The sequence below is a fragment of the Lepidochelys kempii genome, chromosome 5, assembly GCF_965140265.1.
Source record: "Lepidochelys kempii isolate rLepKem1 chromosome 5, rLepKem1.hap2, whole genome shotgun sequence".
In the NCBI taxonomy this organism is placed as follows: Eukaryota; Metazoa; Chordata; order Testudines; family Cheloniidae; genus Lepidochelys; species Lepidochelys kempii.
In genome coordinates this window covers 127,324,693-127,351,529 of record NC_133260.1, presented here as the reverse complement: position 1 = coordinate 127,351,529, position 26,837 = coordinate 127,324,693, and the positions used below count along the sequence as shown (strand labels likewise).

Here is a 26,837-nt window from a genome sequence, read left to right as displayed (position 1 = left end):
CACAGGCACCCTCAGGATTTGGGGGCAGGGACTGCTGTTTCTCCTGGGCCTAGTTTCAGGTTGTCTCTTCTTAGTTCCGTGCCCGTCGTGTGATTGCCCAGTTTCCTTCTAGTTTTCTCCCTGGGTTAAAGAGCCACCTGCGTCTCCAGTGCCCTGGATCCAGGATAAAGCGCAGGGGCTGTCATTTACGGGTTTGTTAAATATTTCTTTCACTTCCTTATGAAGGCCGACAGGCCCAGACTGGCTGCGGTCAAGGTGGGCTGAGCTGATTTCTCATGCTGTCTGACTAGCTCTCCCCTATATTGAAAAGAGAGGGCTCCACTGGTCACAGCCTGGAGAGAGAAGTGGTTGTTCAGACATGAAAATCCCCAACCATTGAAGACTACATGGCACCAAACCAACACCTTACATTCCACTGTGGTTAATTCGTTCTGAAAGATGTTATACACGGAAGGCACTGAGTGTCCACTCCTCTGCTTGGCTTATGTGGAAGCTGAGGTTACAGAGGACTTTTCAGAATTGGGCATTTAAGGCCTATTTAATTTTGTGGCCGTTTTTCCATTGGTTTCAGTACTGCAGAATAGGCACTTAATGCATAAATTAAAGGTATGTAATGTAAAGTATAAACAAATTTTACTAGTTTTTATCTATGCATCCCCTGCCAAGATGGGTCTACATTCTGTGGCAGAGGTGGCTCCCATTTAATAGTAGGGAAAGCTGCTTCAGAGCACAATGTAAGGAAACAGCTAAAAAGGGTTTTGCCTATATCTTCTCTGCCAAAAAAGGTGCCGGTTTTTTTGTTTGTTTGTTTGTTTGTTTTTTACAGAAAGAGAACTAAGGTGCCTTAGCTCTCTATCTTGCTATAAAATCCTAATAGAGACAAGCTTTTACCATGGTGGAGCTAGGTGAGGTCAAACCCAGGTAGGGATTATTGTATTCACTTTGGCTAGCTACATCACAGTAGAAATTTCTTGGGAGAAGTTCAAACACACAGAAATCAGATCTCAACTCTCATCTCTTTTGAGCCTATAAGGGAGAATAACTTCTGTCTGTGCTCTTAAATTGCTTCTTGCAATGTGTCATCCAATTGAAAGATTCTATTTCTTTAGAACTCAGAATCCGAGTACAAGGCCACCACTGAGGGCTTGTGTATAGACCAGCTTTAACTATAGTGACACAGCTGAAGTGGTGCAGCTCACCTAGTATCATTGTACCAATAACTGCCCACACGAGGGTTTGTACTGATAAAAGTATATGGGTTAAAATAATCATACCCCTAACTGAAACAGTTATATCAGGACAAAAAACTGTTCAGATCAGTCCTAATTATTATTGTTGTTTCATTGTTGAATCCAAACATTACAGAGGTTAAACTCAAAACTAAAAATAATGCTGCTGCGGGTTGATTGAAACTTATTAGTACTAAATATAACTGAAATGCTCTTCTACAGTACAAATTTCTTTTGTTTCTAGCCAACTCAGAGCAGGTGTCATAACAATCTGCCTTTGATTTCTGCTGATACTTTACAAACTAGTTGTAAGAGGCCATTGCTATAGCAGGCAGTAGCTGATCATTTAAGTTTAAAATGTCTTGCTATGCAGATGTGCAATCTGTCTACTTAATTTTCTACAGATTGGTCATTATTGTGTGTCTCAAGAGATTCTTTGACTTCTGGCATCCTCAGGGTGAATTCTTTCATCATCTAGGGTGGGCGATCTTATCTAGGTATTAGTTGAATGGCCTTAGGATATTAAAATAAGAGTTTTTTCCAGAAGGGCCTGGAACGACAGAATACTTAATTGAATGGAAAGCTAGAATAGTTAATTGAACCAATACTACTTTTTAAGCCTATTTTGCATAAATAAACAGATAAAAATCCTGTCTCAAGGGAGTTGGGGTGTCTGATGTTTAGCGCACATGACTTGGAATAAGGAGACCTGGGATCTGTTCATGACTTTGTCACTCCTTCTCTCTGTATCCTTGGAAAAGTCAGTTCACATCTTTGTGCCTCAATTTCTGCAACTGTAAATAGGGGAATACGTATTCACTTTTATAAATCACTGTGAGATCACTGTTTGAAAGGCTCTATGTATTTGTAATTTATTAGTTAGACCAAAGGTTCTCAACCTTTTTCTTTCTGAGGTTATTGGAGGTATTGATAATAGTGTAGCCTGGAGAAGATGGAAAGCAGACTGGAAGGGATCCAGGATGGAGTTGAAGGAGAGGGATTTAAGGCAAAAGTTGTAGAGGGAGGAGTGTGGGGGAGGGTTCCATGAGTTTGGATTTGAAGGGAGATAAAACAGTAGTTGGAGTCAATGGGAGAGCCTTTTTGAGGATGAGAACACTACAGGACCCTGTAAATTCCCAAATTGCAGGATTTGCTGTGAAATCTGCACCTTGCGATAGTGTTGTGGTCCTGAATCTTAACTTTTATTTAAATGAAATGTTCCTTTCCTCATATTTACAAAGATATACTTGGATCATGTTTTCAAGGTTAAGTCAATAGAGCGTTGCCTGTCTAAGCATGCAGATAGCTTGAACGATATCTGAGAGTTACAGACTGCTCGATTCCTCTAAGCGGAGCAGCGTTTCATCGGAAACCTAATGACAATTTAGTGTTAGCACTATTTCATTGCTGATCATTTTTGCACAAAGATCTAGATGATGTGCTTATCACAATCCCAGATGGCCTCTTTCAACTCTATAGTTGCTAAAAGCCCCAGCTATTTCTTATTCATTCTCCTTTGACAACTTCTATGATGGAATTATGCATTGTCAGTAGAAATATCTGCAGCACATTGAAAATGTGGGGATGGCATAAACTAAATTGAATTTAGTATAATGGTTTATAAAAGGGACTACTTCGCTGTGTCTATTCATATTTATATTTCCTTCCTGTTATAAAAAGGGGAATATTTAGTAATGAAGTTGCCACAAACTTTGCAGTCAGCTGCAGAATTTAAATTCAGTTTGCTACAGGTACGTGGGGCCTTTGGGAAGATCAGAACAGACTTCTATTATGAGAGGAAAGAACCAGAGGTAGTAGAGAGGCTAAGGAGGGGTTAAGAGTGAGGTCATGAAATAGGAGGGGAAGGGGACTCTGGAGCAGGTGACAGGGCTAGGGGAGAAACCTTGCTGTTAGTGATGAGTTCTCTGAGTAGTAGGATTACTAAACTCAACTAATCAGCTGTAGAAAGTAGAAATAATGTCCATCTGAGAAGATAATAGTCTACTGCTGCTTTAGAAAAAGTGGAAATGTCTGTGACTTTAAGTGGTCCATTTTAGTATTGCTTTGCTTGCTCAAAACTTGGGGCAAACTTTTCCATCCCCTCCACTTGGGCTCATCTGACTTACTCTTGACTCATGCAGTCTTAGCTAGGGCCATTATCTGCTTCTTCAGAATATAGCTCCAGCAGTAATCTCAATATTAGCCTTCCCACAAACCTCAGTTGTAGAGGGAATGTATAAAGGTTAAAACAAAAAACCCCAGGAGATTAAATCTGGTGCAGTATGCCCGTTAGATGAGACATTAAAGACAATCCATTGTAATGTAATGAGGTGTATTGTACCCTTGACATAACTTGGCCCACAGAGTACTGGAGGTTAGCTCTTTGTTTTGTTAGGTATTATGCTTTTTTAGCTGAGGAGTTAGAAACCAGTCTGTGCAGTGATTCAGGAGTTAAACATGATTTACAGTTTCTTTTTTTAAAAAAAAAAAAAAGAGCGGGGGTTAGAATTAGCCAGTGGTAGATAGGAGAGCTGCTGCTTATACATTAATATTTAATCCTCTTTTACCTTCACTGCAGTTTGTGTAGAGGAAGTGAAAAGTCTGTGGAATTCGCCAATGGAAGTTAGCATAGCTTCTTTTCATATATATTAATATTTAATCCTTTTTACTTCACTGCAGTTTGCATAGAGGAAAGCGAAAGGTAAGGTTTCCAACTGTATAAATGAGAAAATAGATTTGTCATGCTGGAGACATAATTACATGGATAGCAGTGGTAATCCCTTCCTGACACGGAGGGAAAGTAGAGCTTCTGGTTTGGGGCTCAATTAACCAGATCAGGTCTCTTACCCCATAACTAGTTTGAAGTCTTGAGTTTAAAGCACTGAAACGCCTGAAGGAAACTAGTTCCTGACTGATAGTTTCTTGCAGCCCGCATAGCCAGAGCCCCTACATGTCACATGTGTGGTTTTTCAGGGGAAACTAGGTGCAATTGCTCTATAAAATTCTCAAACTGGAAATGTTTCTGAGAAACAGATTGAGAAAAGTCAGCTAATTGAACTGGCCTGTTGTGTTTTGCTTAAACTTAAAAGGATAGGTTTAAAAATAAATCCTAGATTTGGTAGCCTGTTGTGTTCTAGCTTTTTCCATTACCCTTTTAATAAAAGGAACTGCCTTTATTGCCCAGTAAATGATATAATGTCTACCACTGACAGCCTGTGTTGTAAAAGTTGCTCAGTTCATTTTTATTTTTCTACTTCATGTTTGTTTAAATGTGATAGCTTTTCATATGTGTCTTTGAATGGTCAAACTTCGTAAATACAGAAAACTTTTCCAGCTGCACTTGAAATTGGGCAAGAAGAAATCTAATTCTTAAGACTCTAAAGAATTTCAGAAGGATAGTAAAAGTCTACTTTGAAGGATGGCCTAGTGCTAGCTTATTGCACCAGCTGCCAAATGGAGGGTCAGAGTTTGAATCCCAGGGCCTTTCATTTAGTTAATTAGGGAGTGGTGGTAACATTCTTAACTCTTGTGAGTAGTGCTTTGTGCTACTGACATGGCAGCCCCTAAGCAGTGCTCTAGAGGGTCTGAAATTCCTGCCATTGCATAATTAAGAGAAGGGCTGGTGCTTGTGCCCAGATAGATAGCAGAGATATTTGGTTTGGCAGAAGGAAGCAGTCTTTCAAAAGTGAGCGTGAAATCAGTCCTGCTCTGGTGCAGTGTAATTAAAGGCTCTGTCCTGCCTGGGAACTCACTGCCTGGCTCTTAAAAGGGCCCAACCATAGGGGTAGTAGTATGTGTGGGAGAAGCCACAGAAGGAAGTTAATTGACATACCTGTATAGCTGTACATGCTAAGTTGTTCACCTATTTATCAAAACAGAACAAAAATGTTTTTTAAAATGTATTCTGTTTATTTGATTCAATTGAAGTTGAACAGTCCTGCTTCTGGATCATTCTGGAAAAGTGAAACCTTTTGTTTAACATGTTGTTACACAAAAATGAAACACTGAGAAATATTGTAGGAGATTTTCAGTTCCTAGTTTTCATAACCTGTCAAAAGGACATTATTATAATTTTAAAAGCTGTCCTGTTTCAAGAAGTGTGTTAAAAGTAGCTTTCAGGTAGTGCACCTGCTCCCAAGTTTCCCCTACCTATTTTTGTGTTTTCACAACCACAGGTTTCTATTTCTACAAATTTCAGAGTGGCAGCCGTGTTAGTCTGTATCCGCAAAAAGAAAAGGAGGACTTGTGGCATCTTAGAGACTAACACATTTATTTGAGCATAGTACTCCTTTTCTTTTTATTTCTACAAAGTATGTCTCCTCTGTTGCTGTGTGTAATACCCACACAAACAGCAGGGTAAACTGACCAATGAACTCTTATGAGGAAACAGTGAAACCGAGGCTATGTCTGCACTCCCACTTTTGTTGGTATAACTTATGTCGCTCAAAGGTGTGAAAAAACACCTCTTTGAGCGACACGAGTTACACCAACAGAAGCGCCAGTGTGGTCAGCGCTATATCTGTGACAGAGTGTTTCCCACTGACAAAGCTACTGCTGCTCGTTGGGGGTGGTTTAATTATGTCAAGGGGAGAGCCTACTCCTATCTGCATAGAGCGACTACACAAGAGATCTTACAGCAGCGCAGCTGCATCAGTACAGCTGTGCTGCTGTAAGAGCTCTAGTGTAGACGTGCAAAAATATTTTTCTCTAATCTTTCAAGTATAGTAATCGTAAGTGTTACTTGTAAGAACAGTAACTACAGAAGGTTTTGAAAAGAGGTGTGGCTTTTAAATTGATAGGTTCACTTTTAAAATACAGCCCACATTATTCCACTGAACTGCATGATAGTTTTTTAAAATAATCTTTGATTCATTTCCAAAAAGTGATATAAAAATATCTGATTAAAAAAGAGAATGTGGTGTTCGGACTGTTGTAATATTACTGTAACCTTGATGCATTTTGGCCTATAAAGAGATATGCATTGGCAGTACAGTATTTGGCCACGTTTACAGAGAGCCTCCTCACAGTAACTGAAATCTAAACTCTTCATTCAGGATTTTAGGAAACTGTAGTGACTCAAACTAAAGATGGGAAAAGTTAATGAGGAAGACAGGATGGTCTGCCAGTGAAGATAAACTTTAAAAGGCAGCAACTTCAGATCAAGACATGGCTTTGCTAGAAGCAAGTCTGCTGATCTTAGGAAGAACTCAGTTTCTATGAGTGTTCTGATCTAATTAGCTTGATGTTATACTGTGCGTATTCATGAACTATCAGGGTTGAGTGATCTCAGGACTCAAGTTAACAGAGGCGGGATTTGCTATGGAGCAGTGAGGAAAAGAGGTCTGTGACGCCTCGGGAAGGCATAATAGAAGGAAGCATTTACCTAATATATTAATATGAAGCCACAAAAACTGAGTCACTTCTGTAGGAGGATATAACTTTCTTATTTGACTATTAGTTAGCAGGAGATTGAAACAATGTAAGAGTTTCTGGGGAGGAGGATATTTATTGTGCAATATGCACAATATGACAGACTTCCCAATATTTGTTCTTTGTAGCTTACCTGTTTGGAAATGACAAGTGACCTTTTGACAACAAGAGACTAATGGCGTGTAGGTGGGGGCAGAAAACATTCAGGCCCTGATCCCACAGCCCTTTAACTCCTTGTTAACTTTTCAGGCCCTTGGTAAGCATTTAATTAAATGTACATGCCTGTTACAAGTTGACTCCTTTAAACCACTCATGGCATAGGAGGCCAGGTACACTGTGTGCAGTGATGTGAATTCAAGTATCTTGTGGTAGATTTCTCCTTTTTTGACTTCTAGCGTTATGCCTTTATTTTTCTCCTCTGTGTCAGCACTTCTGCACCAAACTGTGAGCTGGCACCTTTCTCAGCCCTGTTCTACAGACATTCACTGAAGGTTTCCTGCCTCGGGATGCTCAGCCTTTACCTCTCCCCAGAGGCCACTCCTGCCTCCTTTATATCCAGATTGGGGTAACAAGAGTCTTCAGTGGATTTGACTAATACACTGAACCCTTTCCCAGCAGGCTCAACACCTGCTAACAAGGTGAGGGGTGTTAGGAAAACCCTACCAGCCTCTTACAAACTTGTGTGTGAAACTGGAAACTCAGATTTCCCTCACTGAGTTTCCTGTGGATGGCTTTCCCATGGAATGAAAAGAAGTTCAGCCCCTAAACACAACAGAGACCCAAGATCTGACTTCTACATTGTCTTTGGAGGCTCTGGTCCACTCCAGTCTCCACAGCAGTACAGCTCCAACGGAGAATGAAAGGAAAATGCCTGTCACCTTTTGCTCACCCTCATGGATCTGTAGAAGCCCCCTGTGGAGATCCAGTTCCTCAGAATCCCATGGAATGGGGAGTAAGTGTTTCCTTGCCCCAGTCCAGAAGTTCATTGTGTTTTCATCCCCTGATCTATGAAGATCTCTGAACTGAATCCCTGTCAATGAGCTGATACTTAACTGATCTTCCTTTTCTGTTGAAGGGGAGGTTCAGAGTAGGAAAATGAGTGGTACAAAATTTGTCTTGTTTTGTGAAGCTTGTCATTTAAACTCATAAAATACTCCATTACAACATTACACCAATATAAGGAATAATCTGATCATTCTTTTTACTTTGTCTTGTTCGTGAAGCTTGAACATCTGTTTAAAAAAAGATCAGATGTAATGCCAGTTTATTATATACGGGTACATTAAAATTAGGGGACTGTGTCCTGTACTTGCACGTGTGTGTCAGGGGAAATAGGAGAGAACTGAGTATCTAGTAGTAGCTGAAGAGTGATAAGAATTATGATGTTTTAGAGCCTGATTCTGATCCCAAGCTGGTTTTACACTGGTGTAATTGCATTGACTGCAGTGGAATTACTCATAACTTACATCAATGCAAATGAGATCACAATTAGGGTTATAGTTACAAGCCTGATTTAGTGGCAGCCCGTCACTTACATAGTGTTTCTGCATTGCTGATAAAGGAGTTGATGCCTAATTTTTAGGAACTACTTTCTTCTGGTGGTCACATAATGTCTTTGTTAGTGTAGCCCTGGTATCTCCCAACAGTCCTCCCCATAATGGGGTTTTGGGATATGACTGTCACCCAGGAATATTGTGTTAACTTTGCACTTAATCTGATCATTTCAAAGCATTTTGCAGGCTTTTAATTACAGTTGAACCTCACAATGTGTTTGCATCATTATCTCCATTTTAAAGTCAGGTAAACTAAGGCTCAAAGGTGTTAAACCTTACATTTTTCACAAGTGTCCACAACTTTTGGATGCCTCAATTTTTGAATGCCTAACCTGAGACTTTTTGGGCCTGATATTCAACAAAACTGAGCATCCACAGCTCCCATTTTAAGTCAGGATAGCTCCACATCTCTGAAAATCAGACTTTGCATCGCTCGAATTGGGCATCCAAAATTAGTGGATATTTTTGAAAATTTAGGCCTTCGTGACTTTCCTAAGGTTACACAGGAAGTCTGTGTCAGAGCCAGGAATAGAACCCAGGAGTCCTGACATTCAGCCCCTTGCTTCAATCATAGAATATCAGAGTTGGAAGGGACCTTAAGAGATCATCTAGTCCAACCCCCTGCTCAAAGCAGGACCAATCCCCAATTTTTCTTGCCCCAGATCCATATATGGCCCCCTCAAGGACTGAACTCACAACCCTGGGTTTAGCAGGCCAATGCTCAAACCACTGGAGGAGGGATAGCTTAGTGGTTTGAGCATTGGCCTATTTAAACCCAAGGTTGTGAGTTCAATCCTTGAGGGGGTCATTTAGGGATCTGGGGCAAAAATTGGGGATTGGCCCTGCTTTGAGCAGGGGGCTGGACTAGATGACCTCCTGAGGTCCCTTCCAGCCCTGATATTCTATGATTCCAATCACTAAACAACTATTTTCTTTGTGAAAGCACATATGTGCGTGCATTTACACACATACAATCTTAGATTATACCTATAATTGGAAGCATGTTTTTCCCAGCAAGGTACCTGTTATCTAAATGGTAATCTTTTGATCAGTTAGCACTTGTCCAAATTTCCACACTGGAATAGCATAGCATTCTATTACTTGTCTTTCATTATTTAAGCATGCAATTTTATGGCTGTACAGAAAAATACTAATCCTTGCTTTTTGTTGTTTCAGGAACTGTATTTCAAGAATCTTTCAAAACAAAAACAAATCATGGAGAAGAATGGGAACAACCGAAAACTTCGGGTTTGCGTTGCTACTTGCAACCGAGCTGATTATTCAAAATTAGCTCCTATTATGTTTGGCATTAAGGCGGAACCACAATTCTTTGAGCTTGATGTAGTGGTGCTTGGCTCCCATCTGATTGATGACTATGGGTAAGGTGGAAACTTGCATCTCTACCATTTTGTTAGTGGCAAATCCTTTTCAACTTGAGATCCTATATAAAGAATGGTACGTTAGTTATCTCTTAGAGAAGCAGGAAATGTTCATCCTTAGGACTGGATTTTGGGACCCACATATGTTCAACCAAGTATTGTTTCAGATCTGAAACATTAGACCGTGTTATCTATTAACATTCAGTAAAGGGGAAAATGTCCTTGTTAGGCTGATCATTCCTTATAGACTCATAGACTTTGAGGTCAGAAGGGACCATTATGATCATCTAGTCTGACCTCCTGCACAACGCTCTTTCAAATCAATCATGTAATAATACCAAACTTAGTACGTACTTAGCGCCTCCTAACTGAGGATCTGAGTACTTTGGCCAGGTTTTTCCAAGGTGATTGAAAGTCCCTGGGAATTGAGCCCAACTCTCTCAGGCTACGTCTACACTACAGCACTTACACCGATGCCGGTGCCGCTGCACCGATGTGGCTGCACCGCTGTAGAGCTTGTGGTGGTGACATTCTAAGCCGACAGGAGACAGGTCTCCTGTTGGCTTAATAACTCCTTCCTCCACGAGAGGCAGGAGAGCTTTTCCTGCCAGCGTAGCGCTGTCCACACTGGTGCTTAGGTTGGTGCAACTTATGTCACTCAGGGATGTGGATTATTCCACAGAAGTTATAACGAAGTAACCTGCAGTGTAGACAAAGTCGTAGGGCTTGACTACACTTGCAGGTGTAGAGCGCTGGGAGTTAAAGCAGCCTTTGGAGACTGCAGCAGGGAAAACACTGCCATGTGTTTACACTGTCAGCTGCAAGCGCACTTGCGTGGCCACCTTAGGAGCTCTTGCAACGCCACAAAGAGCAGTGCATTGTGGTAGCTATCCCAGTGTGCAAGTGGCTGCAGCGTGCTTTTCAAATGGGGGAAGGGGGGTGGAGTGTGACGTGTGGGAGGGGGGGGAAGAGACTGTGTTTTGGGGGGCAGAGTGTCTGTCAGCGCGCTGTCTTGTAAGTTCAGACAGCAGCAGACCCCCTTCCCCTCGTCTCTCACTCTCACACACTCACAGCAGCAGCGTTCCAAAGTAATGGTTGCTTTGTTCCAGAGCAGATAAGCAGCCAGCTGTCAGAAACAGAGCTTTGAAAGGGGATTTCCGCATGCCTACAGCTGAGTTCAAAACAATGACAAGAGTGGCCACTTCAGGGGATTATGGGACGTTTCTGGAAGCCAGTCACAGCGCAGCAATGCAACATGTGGTCCACACTGACACCTGGGCTTTTCAGCTGGGGTGCAGCAAGCTTTATGCTTCTCGTGGAGGTGGATTACCAGGGGTGCTACAGCTGCAGAGTCCAGGCGCTCTATGTGCCTTGCCATTGTGGATGGGTCGTGAGTTAGGGTGCCCAGGGCTGATTTAATGTGCTCTAACTTGCAAGTGTAGCCAAGCCCTTAGGCTGCTATGAAAATCCAAGCCTGAATAAATATAAATTAATTTAAATTACTCATCTTCCTAGAAGTGATTTGCCTTCTGTTGTAACAAGTAATAGTTATGGTTGCTGTAATATTGTTCTCTATCTTTTCCAGTTTATTCTGAGCATGTTGTATCCCTTTTATCAGTTTCTAAGCTAATAGAGCTAGAGCCATGCAAACACTCTTGAGTACACATCAGTCCTAAATCCCATTTTCAAAAGTTACTTAGGCATGATGGAGACTAAATTCCATCAACTTTCAGTCTGACATAGGCTCCCAGGTGCCTAAACCACATTTGAAAATGGGACTTTGGCTCCCAAGTCACTTAAGTACTTTGGAAATCTTTACCCAAAGTCTGTTAGAAAACAGTAATTTTGTCTGAGAAAGTTAACTTTGTCCAAACAGCCCACATCTATTTCTAATGGCAGTCCCATGTTCTTGTATTCATCTGGTGGCAGGAAGAGCTAATCTGATGGACTGGGCACACTGAGGAGCGAGAGGAGTCTGTAGGGTATATGGCCTTTCCTGCACAACCAATTAGGAAGGCTTCTTCCAAACAAAGACATTCTTGCAGGTTGAAACACTAAAAACTAGGGCTCTCAAACGATTAAAAAAAATCACAATTCATTATAAAATTAAAAAAAAAAGTCGTAATTAATCAGTTTTAATCACACTGTTAAACAATAATAGAATATCAGTTTACATTTATTTTAAATATTTTTGCATGTTTTTCTACATTTTCAAATATACTGATTTCAGTTACAACACAGAATACAAAGTGTACAGTGTTCACTTTATATTATTTCTGATTACAAATATTTGCACTGTATAAAAGATAAACAAAAAATAGTATCTTTCAATTTACCTCTTGCAAGTACTGTAGTGAAATCTCTTTATCATGAAAGTGCAACTTACAAATGTAGAATTTTTGTTTACATAACTGCACTCAAAAATAAAACAATGTAAAACTATAAGTCAGAGCATGAAGGAGCATATGAATGTTTAGCACATCTGGCATGTGAATACCTTGCAACACCAATTACAACAGTGCCATATGAATGCCTGTTCTCACTTTCAGGTGACACTGTAAAAAAGCAGGCACCATTATCCCCCATAAATATAAACAAACTTGTTTATCTCAGAGATTAGCTGAACAAGAAGGAGGACTTGTATGAAGTGAATTGAAAAATACTATTTCTTTTGTTTAATTTTTTTTTATCTACTCCCAGGAAAGTCAGTGGACCTGTTTACACTCTCATTGAAATAAATGAGAGCCTTGCCTTTGATTTCAATGGGAGCATGATCTGAAGCAGCAGACAGTTAGTTAGCAGCAGGCTGCCACTGCAGAGTAAGTCTCAAACAGATTCCCCTTCACAGGGTCACCATCATTCCTGCATTGCTCAAGGTGTAGGGGGACTTTGGGCATTGAACCATGAAAAAGACTGCAGCCACCACAATTGCTGCTGCTGATTGCTAGGTATCAGTGAGGAAGGCACTCACAGAATGTCCTAAAGCTATTGAATATGAGGATGCAGTGGTGAGTGGAGGGTAGTTGTAAACAGAGCCAAAAACATAATGCAGAGGAAACTATTTAAAGTGAGGAGGTTGAAAGACAGTTTTTTGGGAATAGTATCAGCTCTGAACAAATCATGTAGGAGGTCTCTGGCCAAGATTTATCCTGCATGCACTTGCAGTAAGAAGAATTTGGGAGTGGCAAGAGTGGCTCTTTGGAGCTCAACAGAAGAATGATTTCCTCCCCTGCTGAGGCTGAGCTCCTTGCCGTGCTTGTAACCGTTGCTCTGCCACCACTCTTGCCAGCCACAATTTTTAACTTGCAACATGCAAGTGGACAAGTGGATTCACCAAGCGTTAAATCTGTCAAAATCCTACCGGGAAGTTTGCTCCTTTCCACTAAGGAGGGTGAATGGATCAGTTCTCTTAAGGAAAAGAATTAGAACCCTTTTGATTTCTCATCTCTCATTCCAACCAGAGAGTCTGGAACATTTATACGGTCAGGTATAATGAATATGGTATGCAAGTGCATCACTGTACACTTGTAATCAGAACAGCCATCTTTTCTCCTATTCTCCTGCCTCTTGTCCTTCATTCCTATTATAGATTACAAGTGTGTTTGTGCAGGTGATAATGACTCCAACATATCAGAAATACTACGGCTTTCCCATTGTGGGTTTAAGCTGCTATTAGTACTTGTCATCTCAGCAGCATAAAATGAACCCTCTCTCTGAGGCATTGCTGCACCTCCTGCGGCAACTATTCAAGGTCTTATAACGGTCTTCATTTGTTCCTGGACTTAGTTCACTTTCTGTTAGTTTTAATATAATTCCTAACATACTCTAGAAGGCTGAGGAACTGCTTGGTCAGGCAGTAAATTGGAATTCTTATATCAATAGTAGTGGCTCTTCAGCTGAATAGCAATGGGAAAAATACGGTACAAGGGAGAAAAATGCAAACAGCCTTACAGCTGCTCCCCCTAGTGTATATACAATACGCAGGTCTGCATGCTAGCTATCACTGGTCCTGATGCGTGGTAGCCCTCTGGAAGCCTTTCACATGTAATTTAAACTACAGAGATGTGATGGGGAAGTCTGCTAACTAAACTTCCTTTTAAGCCCCCCACACCCTCGAACTCTACTCTGTGGAAGAAGCTCAACCTTTTCCTCTGCTACCCAGCCTGTGTAACAACTTGGTAGAGTTGTGCTAACTAAATATCTGGGGGTGAAGTTTAAAGTAAATAGCTTATGGTTAAAGAGTCTTTACTTTTTCTGGGCTTGTGATATTTAATACAGGCTTTAAAATATGTGAAGTCTAGTAAGTATTTAAAAAAATAGATTCCTAGAAGTCCCATGTGCTTACAGCCTTTGTGTGACTCCTTTTTAAAAATCTGGTTTCTTGGATTACTTCTTTTCTTTTGTAATCTGTAAGGTGCTACTTTAATTGCATGGTGTAGAAAGCAGGTCACTGCTTTCAAACTAGGCTGCTTAAAGTTAGGCACCTAAATCAAAATGGACTGGTTTTCAGAGCTGCTAAGTAGCCACAGTTTCCACTGAGGTTAGTGGGAGCTGTGGGTGCTCAAGCACACTGCAAATCAGGCACATCTATGCTGCTGCACAAGCATAGCATCAAGTACTATCTTAGGCACCCTAGATGGAAAATGTTGGCCTCCGTGAACAAGGATCATTACAAATTTGAAAAGGTGTCTCCCACAGAGGGAGAGAATCTAGCTGCTTCCTCAGAGTTAGTTAATGGGCAAACTGGTAATGAAATGCTTGTGTGCCATTCTTCTGTCATAAGATATGTCAGCGTGAAAGCAAGCAGTATTGCAGTTTCAGCATTTATTTTCTTTCGCTCCTCTCTTCAGTAACACCTACCGTATGATTGAACAAGACGACTTTGACATTCACACGAGATTGCACACCATAGTGAGAGGCGAGGATGAGGCAGCCATGGTGGAGTCGGTAGGCCTTGCATTAGTAAAGCTACCAGATGTTCTCAACCGTCTGAAACCTGACATAGTGATCGTTCATGGGGACAGATTTGATGCTCTGGCACTGGCCACATCTGCAGCTTTGATGAATATTCGGATTCTTCATATTGAAGGCGGGGAAGTCAGTGGGACCATAGATGACTCAATCAGACATGCCATAACCAAACTGGCTCATTTCCATGTGTGTTGCACAAGAAGTGCAGAGCAGCATTTGATATCCATGTGCGAAGATCATGATCGCATCCTCTTGGCTGGCTGTCCCTCATATGACAAGCTTCTCTCCTCCAAAAATAAAGACTATATGAGTGTTATACGTATGTGGATAGGTGTGTATTGCACTTCTGTTCAAAGTTCATAAGATTTCTGTAGCAGGCAGACATGCGTTTTTGTTGGCATTCCCATGAAGATGAGACAGGATTTTATGAAGGGTAAAAGCACATTTTGACAGTGCTATTCTATCCTCTGTCTCCCACCATAGAAAAACATACAGACCCAGTAAACACAGACGTAACTGAAAACCTTAGTATGCTGGTTTTCATAGAATGCTATTCCCTATGTCTTTTCCCCTGCTCTTTTTAAAGCAAAATGCCCATATGCTCTGCCTTTCACACTTTAAGGAAATGTGCATATTATTTTGAGAACAAAAGCTCTTGGTAAATCAAAGGGAGGAAAAACAACATAAAACTTTCAAATGTTATCATACCAAAATAGTCTGTTTCCAGGGCAAGATTAATAACAAGGCCAATTGGTCTGTAGCCTGGAAGACTGAGAAATAGGAGCCCCAACCTCACATATTATTTAACATAATTACATCCCATCAAATATCAGATGTAATGCTTAAATATTCAGGAGCCCCTTCCTCTCTAGAGACCCAAATGTCATATTTTGACTGTGTTGGTTTCTTCAAGAAACTCCTTCATTTCTACAATTTCCATTCTCGTATTTGTAGTCAGGAGAAAGTAACCCTACATGACCAAAAAAAGAGATTGTCTTTAACATCTAAAACCCTATTGCTGAGTCAAAAAACAAGAGTCAAATTTGCTGAGTTCTTTGTTAAAAAATAAATTAGAACTCAGAGCTATTTCTTTGATACACAGAGGTTCAGAATCTTGTTCATATCCTTTATAACCAGACATCAGGGAGCAGGTCTGACCTAATAATGTTAGAGATTGTGCATGGAACTAATTTGAAGAAAATCAAGGGAATTTACATGCTGTACATTGTCTCCTGCGCAGTACAATACAGTAGCATGATCTGTTTCAGAGACTTGTGTTGTATGTCATCTATTTACTTTCAGATCATTCCATAAAAATCAGCATATCTTGTTCGTGTTTGACAGGAAAAATTCTTCAGCCCCTGTCAATTGGGAACTGGGTTCTTGTTAGTTCAATAGTTCAGTCATTTTCAGAATAAAGTAAAGTGAACCTGCTCCTCTTTATAACAAGTGAAGTAAAGTATTTATGGTAGTCACTCTCTCATTTCTTTTAAGCAAATGGTGAAAAATCCATCCCTTGAGGCCCAGAAGACCATCAGGAAACCTGAATAGACAAATGGATTGAAAGGAATACATGATCACAATGAAAATCTCTGTCAGATCTGCCTGTTTGTTGTTGTGCCACAGCCTCAGGGTCAAATTCTGCTCTCATTCACAATAGTGTAAATCCAGAATACATTAATTGGCTTCAACTGAGTTAATCCAGTTTTATGCAGGTGTAACTAGGGGCCTCGGTCTGCGCTCAAAGTACTCTTGTAAAGTTTTAGGACCCAGTATTGCAGTTGACCCTGTGCTGGGGCCTTAGACAATAACAATTGTTCTGAGTCTTTCTTACAGTGATAAACTTCAAACCCATATTCTCCTGTCGCTCCCTTATGTTCTCATGTAGTATTGGAACTAATTGTACTAGAAATCAGATTTTGCTGTCTAGGACTTCAGGAGGTTTTTGTTTCAATGGCTTCAGAATCATTCTCCCACCACAACCACCATGCTGCTAATAAAACAGTCTCTTTTGGGCTCCCTTTAAACAGGTGAAGATGTAAAACCTAGAGATTACATAGTCGCTCTGCAGCACCCTGTGACCACAGATATTAAACATTCCATAAAGATGTTTGAACTAACGTTGGATGCACTCATCTCCTTTAACAAAAGGACACTAGTTCTGTTCCCAAATATTGATGCAGGTGAGTGAAACAGGTACTTTTTATACATGGTTTGGTTTTTGTTTTTGTTTTAAACTGGTGAAGAATTGCCCTCCAGGTTTTCAGAACTCTCTATGGAGTCACTTCACCCTGTGTCTCACTCCTAGACCTCTTAATCCACCTGCATCCATCCTTGTTCACTGCAGCCCTCCCATCTGACTTCCTCTTTCCTCTCTGCATCTTCACTTGTGCTACTTCATCTACCCACATGGAGGTAGCTTAGTGATGTAGGTATAACGTTTGAACTCACTGGAACCATGTGCTGAATGCAGGATCACCTTCGCCCTTCAATCTTCTGAGGAAGATAAAGGGAAAGCATTGCAATTTTGGGGGACAGACAAGCTATTTTGCTAACCCACGGGCTCTAAAATGCTTAAAAATGTAATAGTAATGAACTGTTTCCACATTGGATCTCGGACTCACAGCTGAAACCCTATGCTCAATGACACAGCTGTGAAGAGTCCTGTGGAGGGCTGGTGAGCAAAGAGTGGTTGGGAACATGTACACAGAACGGGTGGGGGCAGTCCTAGGAATACCAGCCTTGCTGCTTTCGCAGTACTTCTGTGTTAACACCAATGACAGCTACTAACATGTAATTACAGTGTATACAGTAGCCCCTTCAGTAGCCACAGTGAAAATTCAACTATCGGTTAACATTTTGTTCTCAATTGTTGGCTTTTTCTACAGGAAGCAAAGAGATGGTTCGGGTGATGAGGAAGAAGGGCATTGAGCATCATCCCAATTTTCGAGCAGTAAAGCATGTTCCATTTGAGCAATTCATCCAGTTAGTGGCACATGCTGGTTGTGTGATTGGTAACAGCAGCTGTGGTGTTCGAGAGGTGGGAGCATTTGGAACCCCTGTCATCAATCTGGGAACACGTCAAATAGGAAGAGAAACAGGTATGTGTTTGCTGCTAAGTTCTCTGCTGAATTAACTTCCTGGGTGTTGGGTACGGTCATGTGGTTGCATCATTACAGAAGCTAAAGTCTGAGTTTAACAAGCATGCCAATTTTATTTTTAATGGACATTATCACAGCAGGGCAATTTTGACCTATCTTATTAACTTCACTGATCTGTTCCTTCTGTCCTGATTATTTTTGTAGTAAAGCTTTTTATCTATAGTCCAACTAAAATAAATATATGAAGTGGCTTCCACCTGCCAGAATAAACCACGGCACGTTTTCTTTATGGGTGCCCGTACATGTGACAGGCATAAAACTATGTACTCTGGTATGATCCTGAAATTTTAATATACACGTACACCACAACCAGCAATAGGTATAAAAAGCAAATGTATAGTTTTTCTTCACAATCACACAAGTGACATAAACAAGTTTACCCTCCTGTTCTCTCTGTTGTTCTTATATGTGGGAATTACACTGGAGTCAATAAGAATTCTGTTCTCTGAGTGCTCTGCAGGCAGAATACTGTACCGTGACAGTTTTGCTATTGACTTCAGTGGGAGCAGGTCCTAACAGAGCAATGTCAGCGTAGCATCTGCATGTACGAAGATGACACATACAGAAGTAGGGGCACTGTGTGCACGTAGGTCATGTTCCTTTTGAGTAGGTGTGAGGTCTTAACACATTTTGCCAGGACACACAAGTAATTGCTTGTCCATTTCAAATTCTGTTCTCTTCTGCCCCAGCCCCCCTCCTCCAATTATTTATCAAGTAGCTGGCATGCACTAGAATGACATTGCATTTTTGATTATCTAGGTGAAAATGTTCTTCATGTTCGTGATGCTGACACACAGGACAAAATACTACAAGCTTTGCATCTCCAGTTTGGAAAACAGTATCCTTGGTAAGTGTTTATATCCACCCACTGCGCTTCAGGGGACCAGAGATAAGTCCCTTAGTACTGGGGTGGAGAATAGACTTCACCATATTTATCCAAGGTTAGCTCACCACTCTAGGAAGAAATAATCATCTTAGATATCTTACTACATACAAAGGAAAGCAGTCTGCGAATCTCAGAATCGTACAGCGTTGGCAGCTTGGAACTCATACAGAAAAGCTCTGCTGCAAATGGCTTGATATTTAGGATTCAGTATCAACATATAGAATTCTTTACAAAAAAAAAACAAATAATGCTGTAACCTTATGGAACATGGTTAAACGAGAGCCCAGGGGAAAAAATGATGGTAATTGCACACTTGTGCTACCTGTAGCTGGATAACGCTCAACCCATTCCTGATTGTTAAAGCATCCAACACATCCTGTGGCACACTCACAGAGACTTGATATGCATTATTGTCGTGGCAGATAACGTTATAGTTATTAGTAACCTTTGAGATGTGAAATATTGTGGCCTTCTATTTTATAAGTGCTTTACAGACTTGCTGTTTTGCTTATACTATAATTAGTGCTTTTTTATATTACAGCTCAAAAATATACGGGGATGGTAATGCTGTTCCAAGAATTCTGAAGTTCCTCAAATCTATCGACCTCAAAAAGCCACTGCAGAAGAAGTTCTGCTTCCCTCCTGTAAAGGAGAACATCTCACAAGATATTGACCATATCCTAGAAACCCAGAGTGCCTTGGCTGTGGATCTAGGCGGAACAAATCTCCGCGTAGCGATAGTCAGTATGAAAGTAAGTACTATACCATGCTTTTATACATGTCTATAAACACCACTGTATTCTATGGGAAAGCACTGCACTGTGGATAATGCAATGCCGCCCTGTCCCAGGGTGAGATCCCACGTGAGCTGATGAAGTGTGCCTGCTGCTGTGTTCCTTTATGGACTGTGCAGCTGGCCAGGTCTGCCGGCCAATGTGGAGCAAGGCAAAGCCATGATCCCACTGGCTCCTTCTGTCTGAGGAGCGATGCGCTCGCGGGGGAATAGACAGGGAGCAGTTCCTGCACTTCCCTGAGCACAGGGACTGCAGTTCAACTTGTGCCTTTATATAGCCCACACACAAGGGGAGAGACTCCTGGTGCCATTTTCCTCACTTCCCACACCACCCCGTCATATGCCTTTGTAATGGACATGCAGAATATCTGAAAAAAAGAAACTAGACTCCAAGGATAATTCACTGAAGAGGAATGGATGGTTCAGGTCATGTGATAGGGAGTTTTTCACCTCTGTCAACAGTGAAAACACAGCTAGGCCAAAAGTTGTTACTTTCTGATGGCTGTTGGATCAACAGTAGGTGATAGTTTTCCATTTGATACCTGAGAACAGGAACCCAGCACTCTAAACCATCATCAGAATAGAAAGTAATTGGCACCCAGGCTGGCATTCTCGGAGAAACCCAGGACTGCGTAAGCCTGGATACTAACCTACCCCTTTCTCTCCTAAAAGTGATTGCTCCAGAACAGGTTAGGGCATGTTGTGGGGCAGTGTGGGGAAAAGTGCACCATCACAGCCTGCATGGTAGATGTTCTGTGAATAAAATACTTCAGTCTCCAGGGCTGTCAGCCCATCATCTTTCACCACCAAAGAATTCATGGAACGTAGAACATTTTTCTTTGGCCTAGAGTTGAACAGCTTATACACAGCTAGCTCATTTAAGTGACTTTTCCCAGAGTGGGTGGAATGCCTCTGGGGCTGGCATGAAGAACTAGCCAGGGAAGCACAAATAGGCCTCTCAGTTGTTTCCCAGAAACTTTAGCATTAATTTAAAAAAAAAAAAAAAAAAGTGCCTAGCTGTTCTGACTGTGAAGAAAACCTTGAAAATGTGATCCAGGCATAACTAATGAAGAGATGTTGGCAAAAAGCCTGAAACAAGAGCTCGGAAGTGTTAACTACCTCATTCAATTGACTGGGTACAACTCAGGTACCAATAATGATCCTTTAAATTTGGTCACACTTGTTAATGATTTCACCACTCAAAGCATCTAACACAGGCGAGAGTGTGTTATAGTGCGAAGATCTACACAGTCTACTCTGATCTACTGTAAGGGTATGTCTAAGCTAAGGAGACCACACTAGCATAGCTAGGTCCCCGTAGCTACAGCGGCATAACCCTATCCTGTGGATGCAGCCTACACAGACAGAATGAGTTTTTCCATTAGTGTCGGAACACCACCTCCCTGAGCGATGGTGGCTACGTCGTAGCACATTTACCCTGGAGTTAGGTTGGCATCACTACAGTGTGCAGGAGTCTGTGGTTTGGTTTGGGGGTTTTTCGCACACCTGGCAGATGTAGCTATGTTGATCTAGCCCTAAATGTAGACCAGGCCTGAGTGACACCCTGTTTTTGAGCATGCATTTAACAACATATGGCAGAGCTGAAGGTGCAGTTGGTTTAATTTCCCTGAAGGGTGGGACTCAGTTGCTGAAAGTTTGGAAACCATTGCTTTCAAAGAGCTTTCAAGATCTTCTGGCAAAACCAGAACAAAGAGATTACCTCTAAAAACTGTCTCTAGTTACTTTTTTTATTTGTTCCTGAAAAAACTAAAACTGGTGGAGGAAACTAAATGAAGATTAAAGGAAAATACAACACCATCATTGATCTAATGCTGACATTTGAGTGCAAACCAGCACTCAAATGTCAGGAAATTCCCAAAGCTGAAGTTGCTTTGGTAACATTAAGGCAGTCACATGGTATATATACAGCATGGTCTATTCCTTTTCCCCTTGTAAACCACAGTGTAACATTCTGTTACCAGAAAATACACAGGATGTGCTTTGTGACAGAGATAACATCACCAGTTCACTTTTGAAATGTATTCACTTCTTAGTGGTTGATCTTGCAAGCTTACCATTACATTAACTTTCTTAACTTTTCCCCCTGCACCCACACATAATGAATGCTTTCATTGTTTTAGGAGTGTTAAGTTATAAAAATCCTCCTCTCCTTCATCCCCCTCCCCCCCACACACACACACATCAGAGATTACATTACTGCAAAAAATGTTTCAAAGACTGATATTCAGAGTCAGCATTGCTGGATAAGAAACAATATTTATAACGAATGCCCTTTATAAGACCAATCCCTGCATCTGTATGTGTCTACTTAAGTTTCCTGTTGCCAGTAAAATAGCAATATTTATGACACCAAACAAACTTTTGTTTTATCATATTTAAAACTAAAAAACACTTCCTTTTTAATCCAGCCATTGATCGTAAAGCTATTTGAGTTGTCCCTTCCTCCCTTTCAGTGCTGGGACAGAGCTAAACCAGATTGCACATGGGTGCAAGGGGCCTCCCCACACAGATAATCTTGCAGGGTCAGGGCCTAAGACTTGTATCTTTTTTTTCTCCCCAGTTGGAAGTAGAGCTGTGGCCCTTTGAAAATATAAAATTGTTTTTAAAGCTGATGGGTCTGTAGTCTAAACAGAAGAGAAGTCATTCATTTTGCAGGGCATTTATATAAGTGGACAAGCCTGACTGTTTTTCCCTCTTAGGGTGAAATAGTAAAGAAATATACCCAGCTCAATCCTAAAACCTATGAGGACAGAATAAAATTGATTCTCAAGATGTGTATGGAGGCTGCATCAGAAGCTGTAAATCTGAACTGTAGAATTTTGGGAGTGGGTAAGTTAATGAATATTGAATTTTTCTTCCAAGACTTTAAACACTAAATGAGATTGTTCCAGTTGTGTTAAAAATTTGATCCCTCGCATTTTCACAGCTTTTATATTGACAGTTTTATTCCTTTATTTAGTGAGTATGATAAGGGATGCTTTTTAAATACGTGTGAAAATGGGGGGCTGAAAACACAGCCTAGAGTCAGCTCTCTCTGAGTAGGAACTGTGAAAGCTATCCACAAAGCTATGCCAATGCACCTCAGTCCCAACCTGCAACACCACAGTATTTCCAGAACTAGTCATTTCATAAGAAGAACTTTTCATTCATGCTGATTTCTGTGGCTTTTGATTCTAGGGCCATGATTCTGAACAGCACTGCCTGACTGGTGTTGCTGAGGAGATACAGCCCTCAGGGTGGTGGGTGGCAAAGGTTGTTTTTTAACCTACCTTGACGCGGGGGGCCCAGCACCAGAATTTGAAGAGCATAAGTTAGAGCAGCCCCTGAAACTGCCATCACTGATGGACACTTCCTACAGTTGCTTGTGGCGAATAACTTGGGTGCCAAGCCCCTTGACTCACCAGAGCAGCATAAAGAGGCCAAAACAAATTCCTGAAGTGATGCTTATGTCTGTAGAGTTGGAAGGCAAAATAGCTTTTCATTTGCTATTTCAATTTCACTGTAGCAGAAACCCATTTTAAATTATTTTGTTTATACTGTAACTGATCCAAGCTTTATTCCTCTTAATGACTGACTAAAAGCTTTGTTCTGAAACATTTATTTTAGTGGAAAGGATTCTGTTTAACCAGAATATTAGAACCTCATTCCATTTTGTCCAAAGACAAGTTTTGCTCTAAAACTGAAATTCTGATTTAAATCACATGGTATAAAAATATTACTGTCAACTCTTGAAAATTCGTATTTGCCATAATGAGCCTGGAAAAACTTCAATGGTGACTACAAAAAAGCAAAAGAAGCAATGTACACGTGTGTGATCCAAATCCCTGAACTGAAGGATTACAAAAAGGCAGTTTATAAATTCTTTATTGCCAGAGAGAACTTTTTTGAGAAAATTCTATCTTAAATTATTATGCTACTACATTAAATAACAGGTTTTAGAGTAGCAGCCGTGTAAGTCTCGAAAGCTTATGCTCAAATAAATTTGTTAGTCTCTAAGGTGCCACAAGTCCTCCTTTTCTTTTTACATTAAATAACAGAATCTTTCAGAATAATGTCAGTGAACAAAAGGTCCTGTTTGACATCCGATGTTTCACTTGGACTAAAAGTTTTCTGTACTTTTTCAGCAGAACAAACAGAGACCAGGAGTAAATTGGTCCAGCACCTCTGCAAGTCTCCTGGCCAAATTCAGCAGTGACTTAAACAGTGGCAAACTTCGGACGTTGAGTGTAAGGTAGTCAGATATTAGGTGTTAGTGACCAAATGGTGCGATTTGCATGGGTGTGGCATTCAGTGGGTGTGCAAGAGCCATGTAACTTACATGCTGAAAGGGAGGAGAGATGTTAGAAACATCTTATAAAAGGGTTAATTTCTCCAGTGCTGTGCGCCTTGTCACCATGCACTCCTGTGCAGTTTGTGTGTCACCTCCTACCAGATCAGAGTGGTATTGTACATTCACTTCATTCAGGTGCAAATGATGACCCAAGGTGCAGGGCAGTGGAAAATCAGACCCAAAGACTGTGGGCCTGATTCTTCTCTTCCACTTGTGTTTGACTCTGTGTGCCTGAGGGGCTGTTTTGTTTTATCTCCTCCTGTTAGTTGCATTTCCTGTTACATTTCCCTTTCCTCCTCCTTGTGCAAATTGTACTCATTTTTGCACACTACTGAATATTAACCCAGTGCAAGCTGCACTGTGTACACCTATTTTTTTGTGATGAGACTTGCACAGCTGCTTATGTCACTGCTGAATTGGACCCAGAATCATAGCTGTAATGCTGAATTTAGTTGACTTGTCATGTGGCTTTTTGTAACTTTTTTTATAGTTATTGGACTGATTTTTCAGAGGTGCTCAACAATCAAACCACATGTTAATTTGTGGAATTTGTAATTCTGGTCTGTGGATTTCTGGACGATACCATTTTTGGAGTGTTCTAATTAATCAAAATCAAATGAACCCTTATAATAATAGAAAGCTGTCCTTTCCCCTTTAATCCTACAACTCTCAGTAGAGGGACCGTTGCAAATGGTAGTGTGGACCCTGATGAAAGTAAGCACTCCAGTGTTTAACAGAATCTTTTGATCTATTTAAACAAACCTGTTGGACCTGATTCTGATGTAACTCCATTGGTTTCTCTGGGTCACTCCTGACTTACATTGGTGAGAGATCAAAATCAGGCCCATTAAACTTTTAACTGGCGATTTAAATAATATCTACCAAAGACCCTATTGTCCTTGCACAAATTAACTATCATAGTGAGTTATCTTTGCTCAATATCTGACTAATGACTTTCTGCTGAACGTTACTTTCCTGTACAATGCATGAATTTATACCCGTGACTTAACTCTTAATCCTTTTATCCAGTAGTTCCTGCTATGTTACATGTGGGAATGGATTCTGCACTGATTTAAAAAATGGATTTTCTGTGCCAAGCAAATCTGTTTTCTGAAGCTATATTCCAGGGTAACCAAATTAACTGGCTAACATAACCCCACCAAAATACCAGCCTTAGTGTGGATTTACAAAACAGGACATCATAAATTAATGCAGGTGCTAAACATCATTACAATTTAACAATATAAAAATAGTTTGCATACTGCGGCTACTTAAAATGTTACTAGCTGTTGAATTCATTGTATGTAACGCTTGGCTGTTTGGGGAGTATGATTACACATTCTGCTGTATGCATTGTACTGTGGTGAAGAAAATATAAGTAGTAGTTTGAAAATTAATGTAGCTTTCAAGCAATATCTTCTGCATATCTGCATGCTGTAACAAGACATGCTCCCTCTAATGTGGTAGTTTTAAATAAGTATTGTTGTTGGCTTTCTACAACACCCAGCGCCAGTCTGTCTCTGCTGGATATGTTGGAAATCAATAATAATCCTGGCCATAAAGTAGGCCTTCTCTCAGCTAAAGCCCTCTTTCATGCATAATGGGGAACATTTATAATTTGGCCATATGACCAAGTTTCAACCAGTTGGATTTGATTTAAAAAACTCACACACCATATATATAGTGGTGGGAACCATGTGATAAATGGATACATGATTCTTTTCCCTACCCCTTTGACTGCATCACCTGCACTCTGCCCACTATTCCAACCCTGGCAGGACTATTTTATTATTTAATTACATTAAAGTCCCAACTAGCCTGCCTAATACAGTCCCCCTCTATTCGACATTGGTGAGGCCTCATCTGGAGTACTGTGTCCAGTTTTGGGCCCCACACTACAAGAAGGATGTGGATAAATTGGAGAGCGTCCAGTGAAGGGCAACAAAAATGATTAGGGGTCTGGAACACATGACTTATGAGGAGAGGCTGAGGGAGCTGGGATTGTTTAGCCTGCAGAAGAGAAGAATGAGGGGGGATTTGATAGCTGCTTTCAACTACCTGAAAGGTGGTTCCAGAGTGGATGGTTCTAGACTATTCTCAGTGGTAGAAGAGGACAGGACAAGGAGTAATGGTCTCAAGTTGCAGTGGGGGAGGTTTAGGTTGGATATTAGGAAAAACTTTTTCACTAGGAGGGTGGTGAAACACTGGAATGCGTTACCTAGGGAGGTGGTAGAATCTCCTTCCTTAGAAGTTTTTAAGGTCAGGCTTGACAAAGCCCTGGCTGGGATGATTTAATTGGGGATTGGTCCTGCTTTGAGCAGGGGGTTGAACTAGATGACTAGAAGGTCCCTTCCAACCCTGATATTCTATGATTCTATGATCAGCGTTAGGGCCCCATTGAACGAGGTGCCATACCTTCCAAACCTTGAGCAGCTCCAAGCAGCTTTTTTTTTTTTTAGTATAACAGAATACCTTTGCAGAGAAATGTTTCCTCCTTCCCTTGACAGAAATGTTGAATTTTTCCCTCAGTTACACTAGTCTAAGGACTGGGGTCATCAGGAAGTATTCAGCTGTGCACCAGTGTTAGGTTCATGATCCAGTACTTTGTAAGGTATCAGAGTGAACAGTGGGAGCTTTATTCCATTAGGAAGATTTTTTTTTTAAAAATCTCCATTTTCCAGTAAGATGTCAGATGTTGAAATCCAGATGCTATGATCTATAGAAGTAAAAATGCAAATTTAAGTAATTTTAGAGGTTTCTGTCTTAATTATAATTATCCAGTCCATCCAAAGTCTGTACAATGTACAGGTAAGGGGTGTGAAATAAGAGGAATAATTTAAAAAAAATTAAGCCTCAAGCACTTCTAAAATCATTTTTCCTAACGTGGCATATTCCAAACCCACGATTAGTGGTATAAACGTTTATTTGCACTTGTTAAGGCTGACCTGTATAACTCATTCTTGTCATTGCCACTCATGAGGAATGCAGCTATTCCAAACTCATGCTGGTAACACCTTTATATCATGCCACACCATCATGTGTTCTCTGTTTAAAAGCAGTGACCAAAATGTTTATACTTGGGTA

The 26,837-nt window shown here is 40.8% G+C and overlaps 1 protein-coding gene across 12 annotated transcripts in view; it reads left to right on the top strand.

Moving 5' to 3' along the window:
- Positions 1 to 26,837, top strand: part of GNE (glucosamine (UDP-N-acetyl)-2-epimerase/N-acetylmannosamine kinase) — a 70,308-nt gene that overhangs the window by 15,235 nt on the left and 28,236 nt on the right. For 4 of the 12 annotated variants that reach the window (XM_073345764.1, XM_073345773.1, XM_073345768.1 and 1 more), the window contains 7 exons: positions 9,389 to 9,591; positions 14,442 to 14,893; positions 16,593 to 16,745; positions 17,451 to 17,663; positions 18,483 to 18,570; positions 19,151 to 19,361; positions 22,123 to 22,252. In XM_073345764.1, coding sequence (XP_073201865.1) covers positions 9,389 to 9,591; positions 14,442 to 14,893; positions 16,593 to 16,745; positions 17,451 to 17,663; positions 18,483 to 18,570; positions 19,151 to 19,361; positions 22,123 to 22,252 — 1,450 coding nt within the window. The other 8 variants (XM_073345770.1, XM_073345771.1, XM_073345765.1 and 5 more) reach the window with 8 other exon arrangements.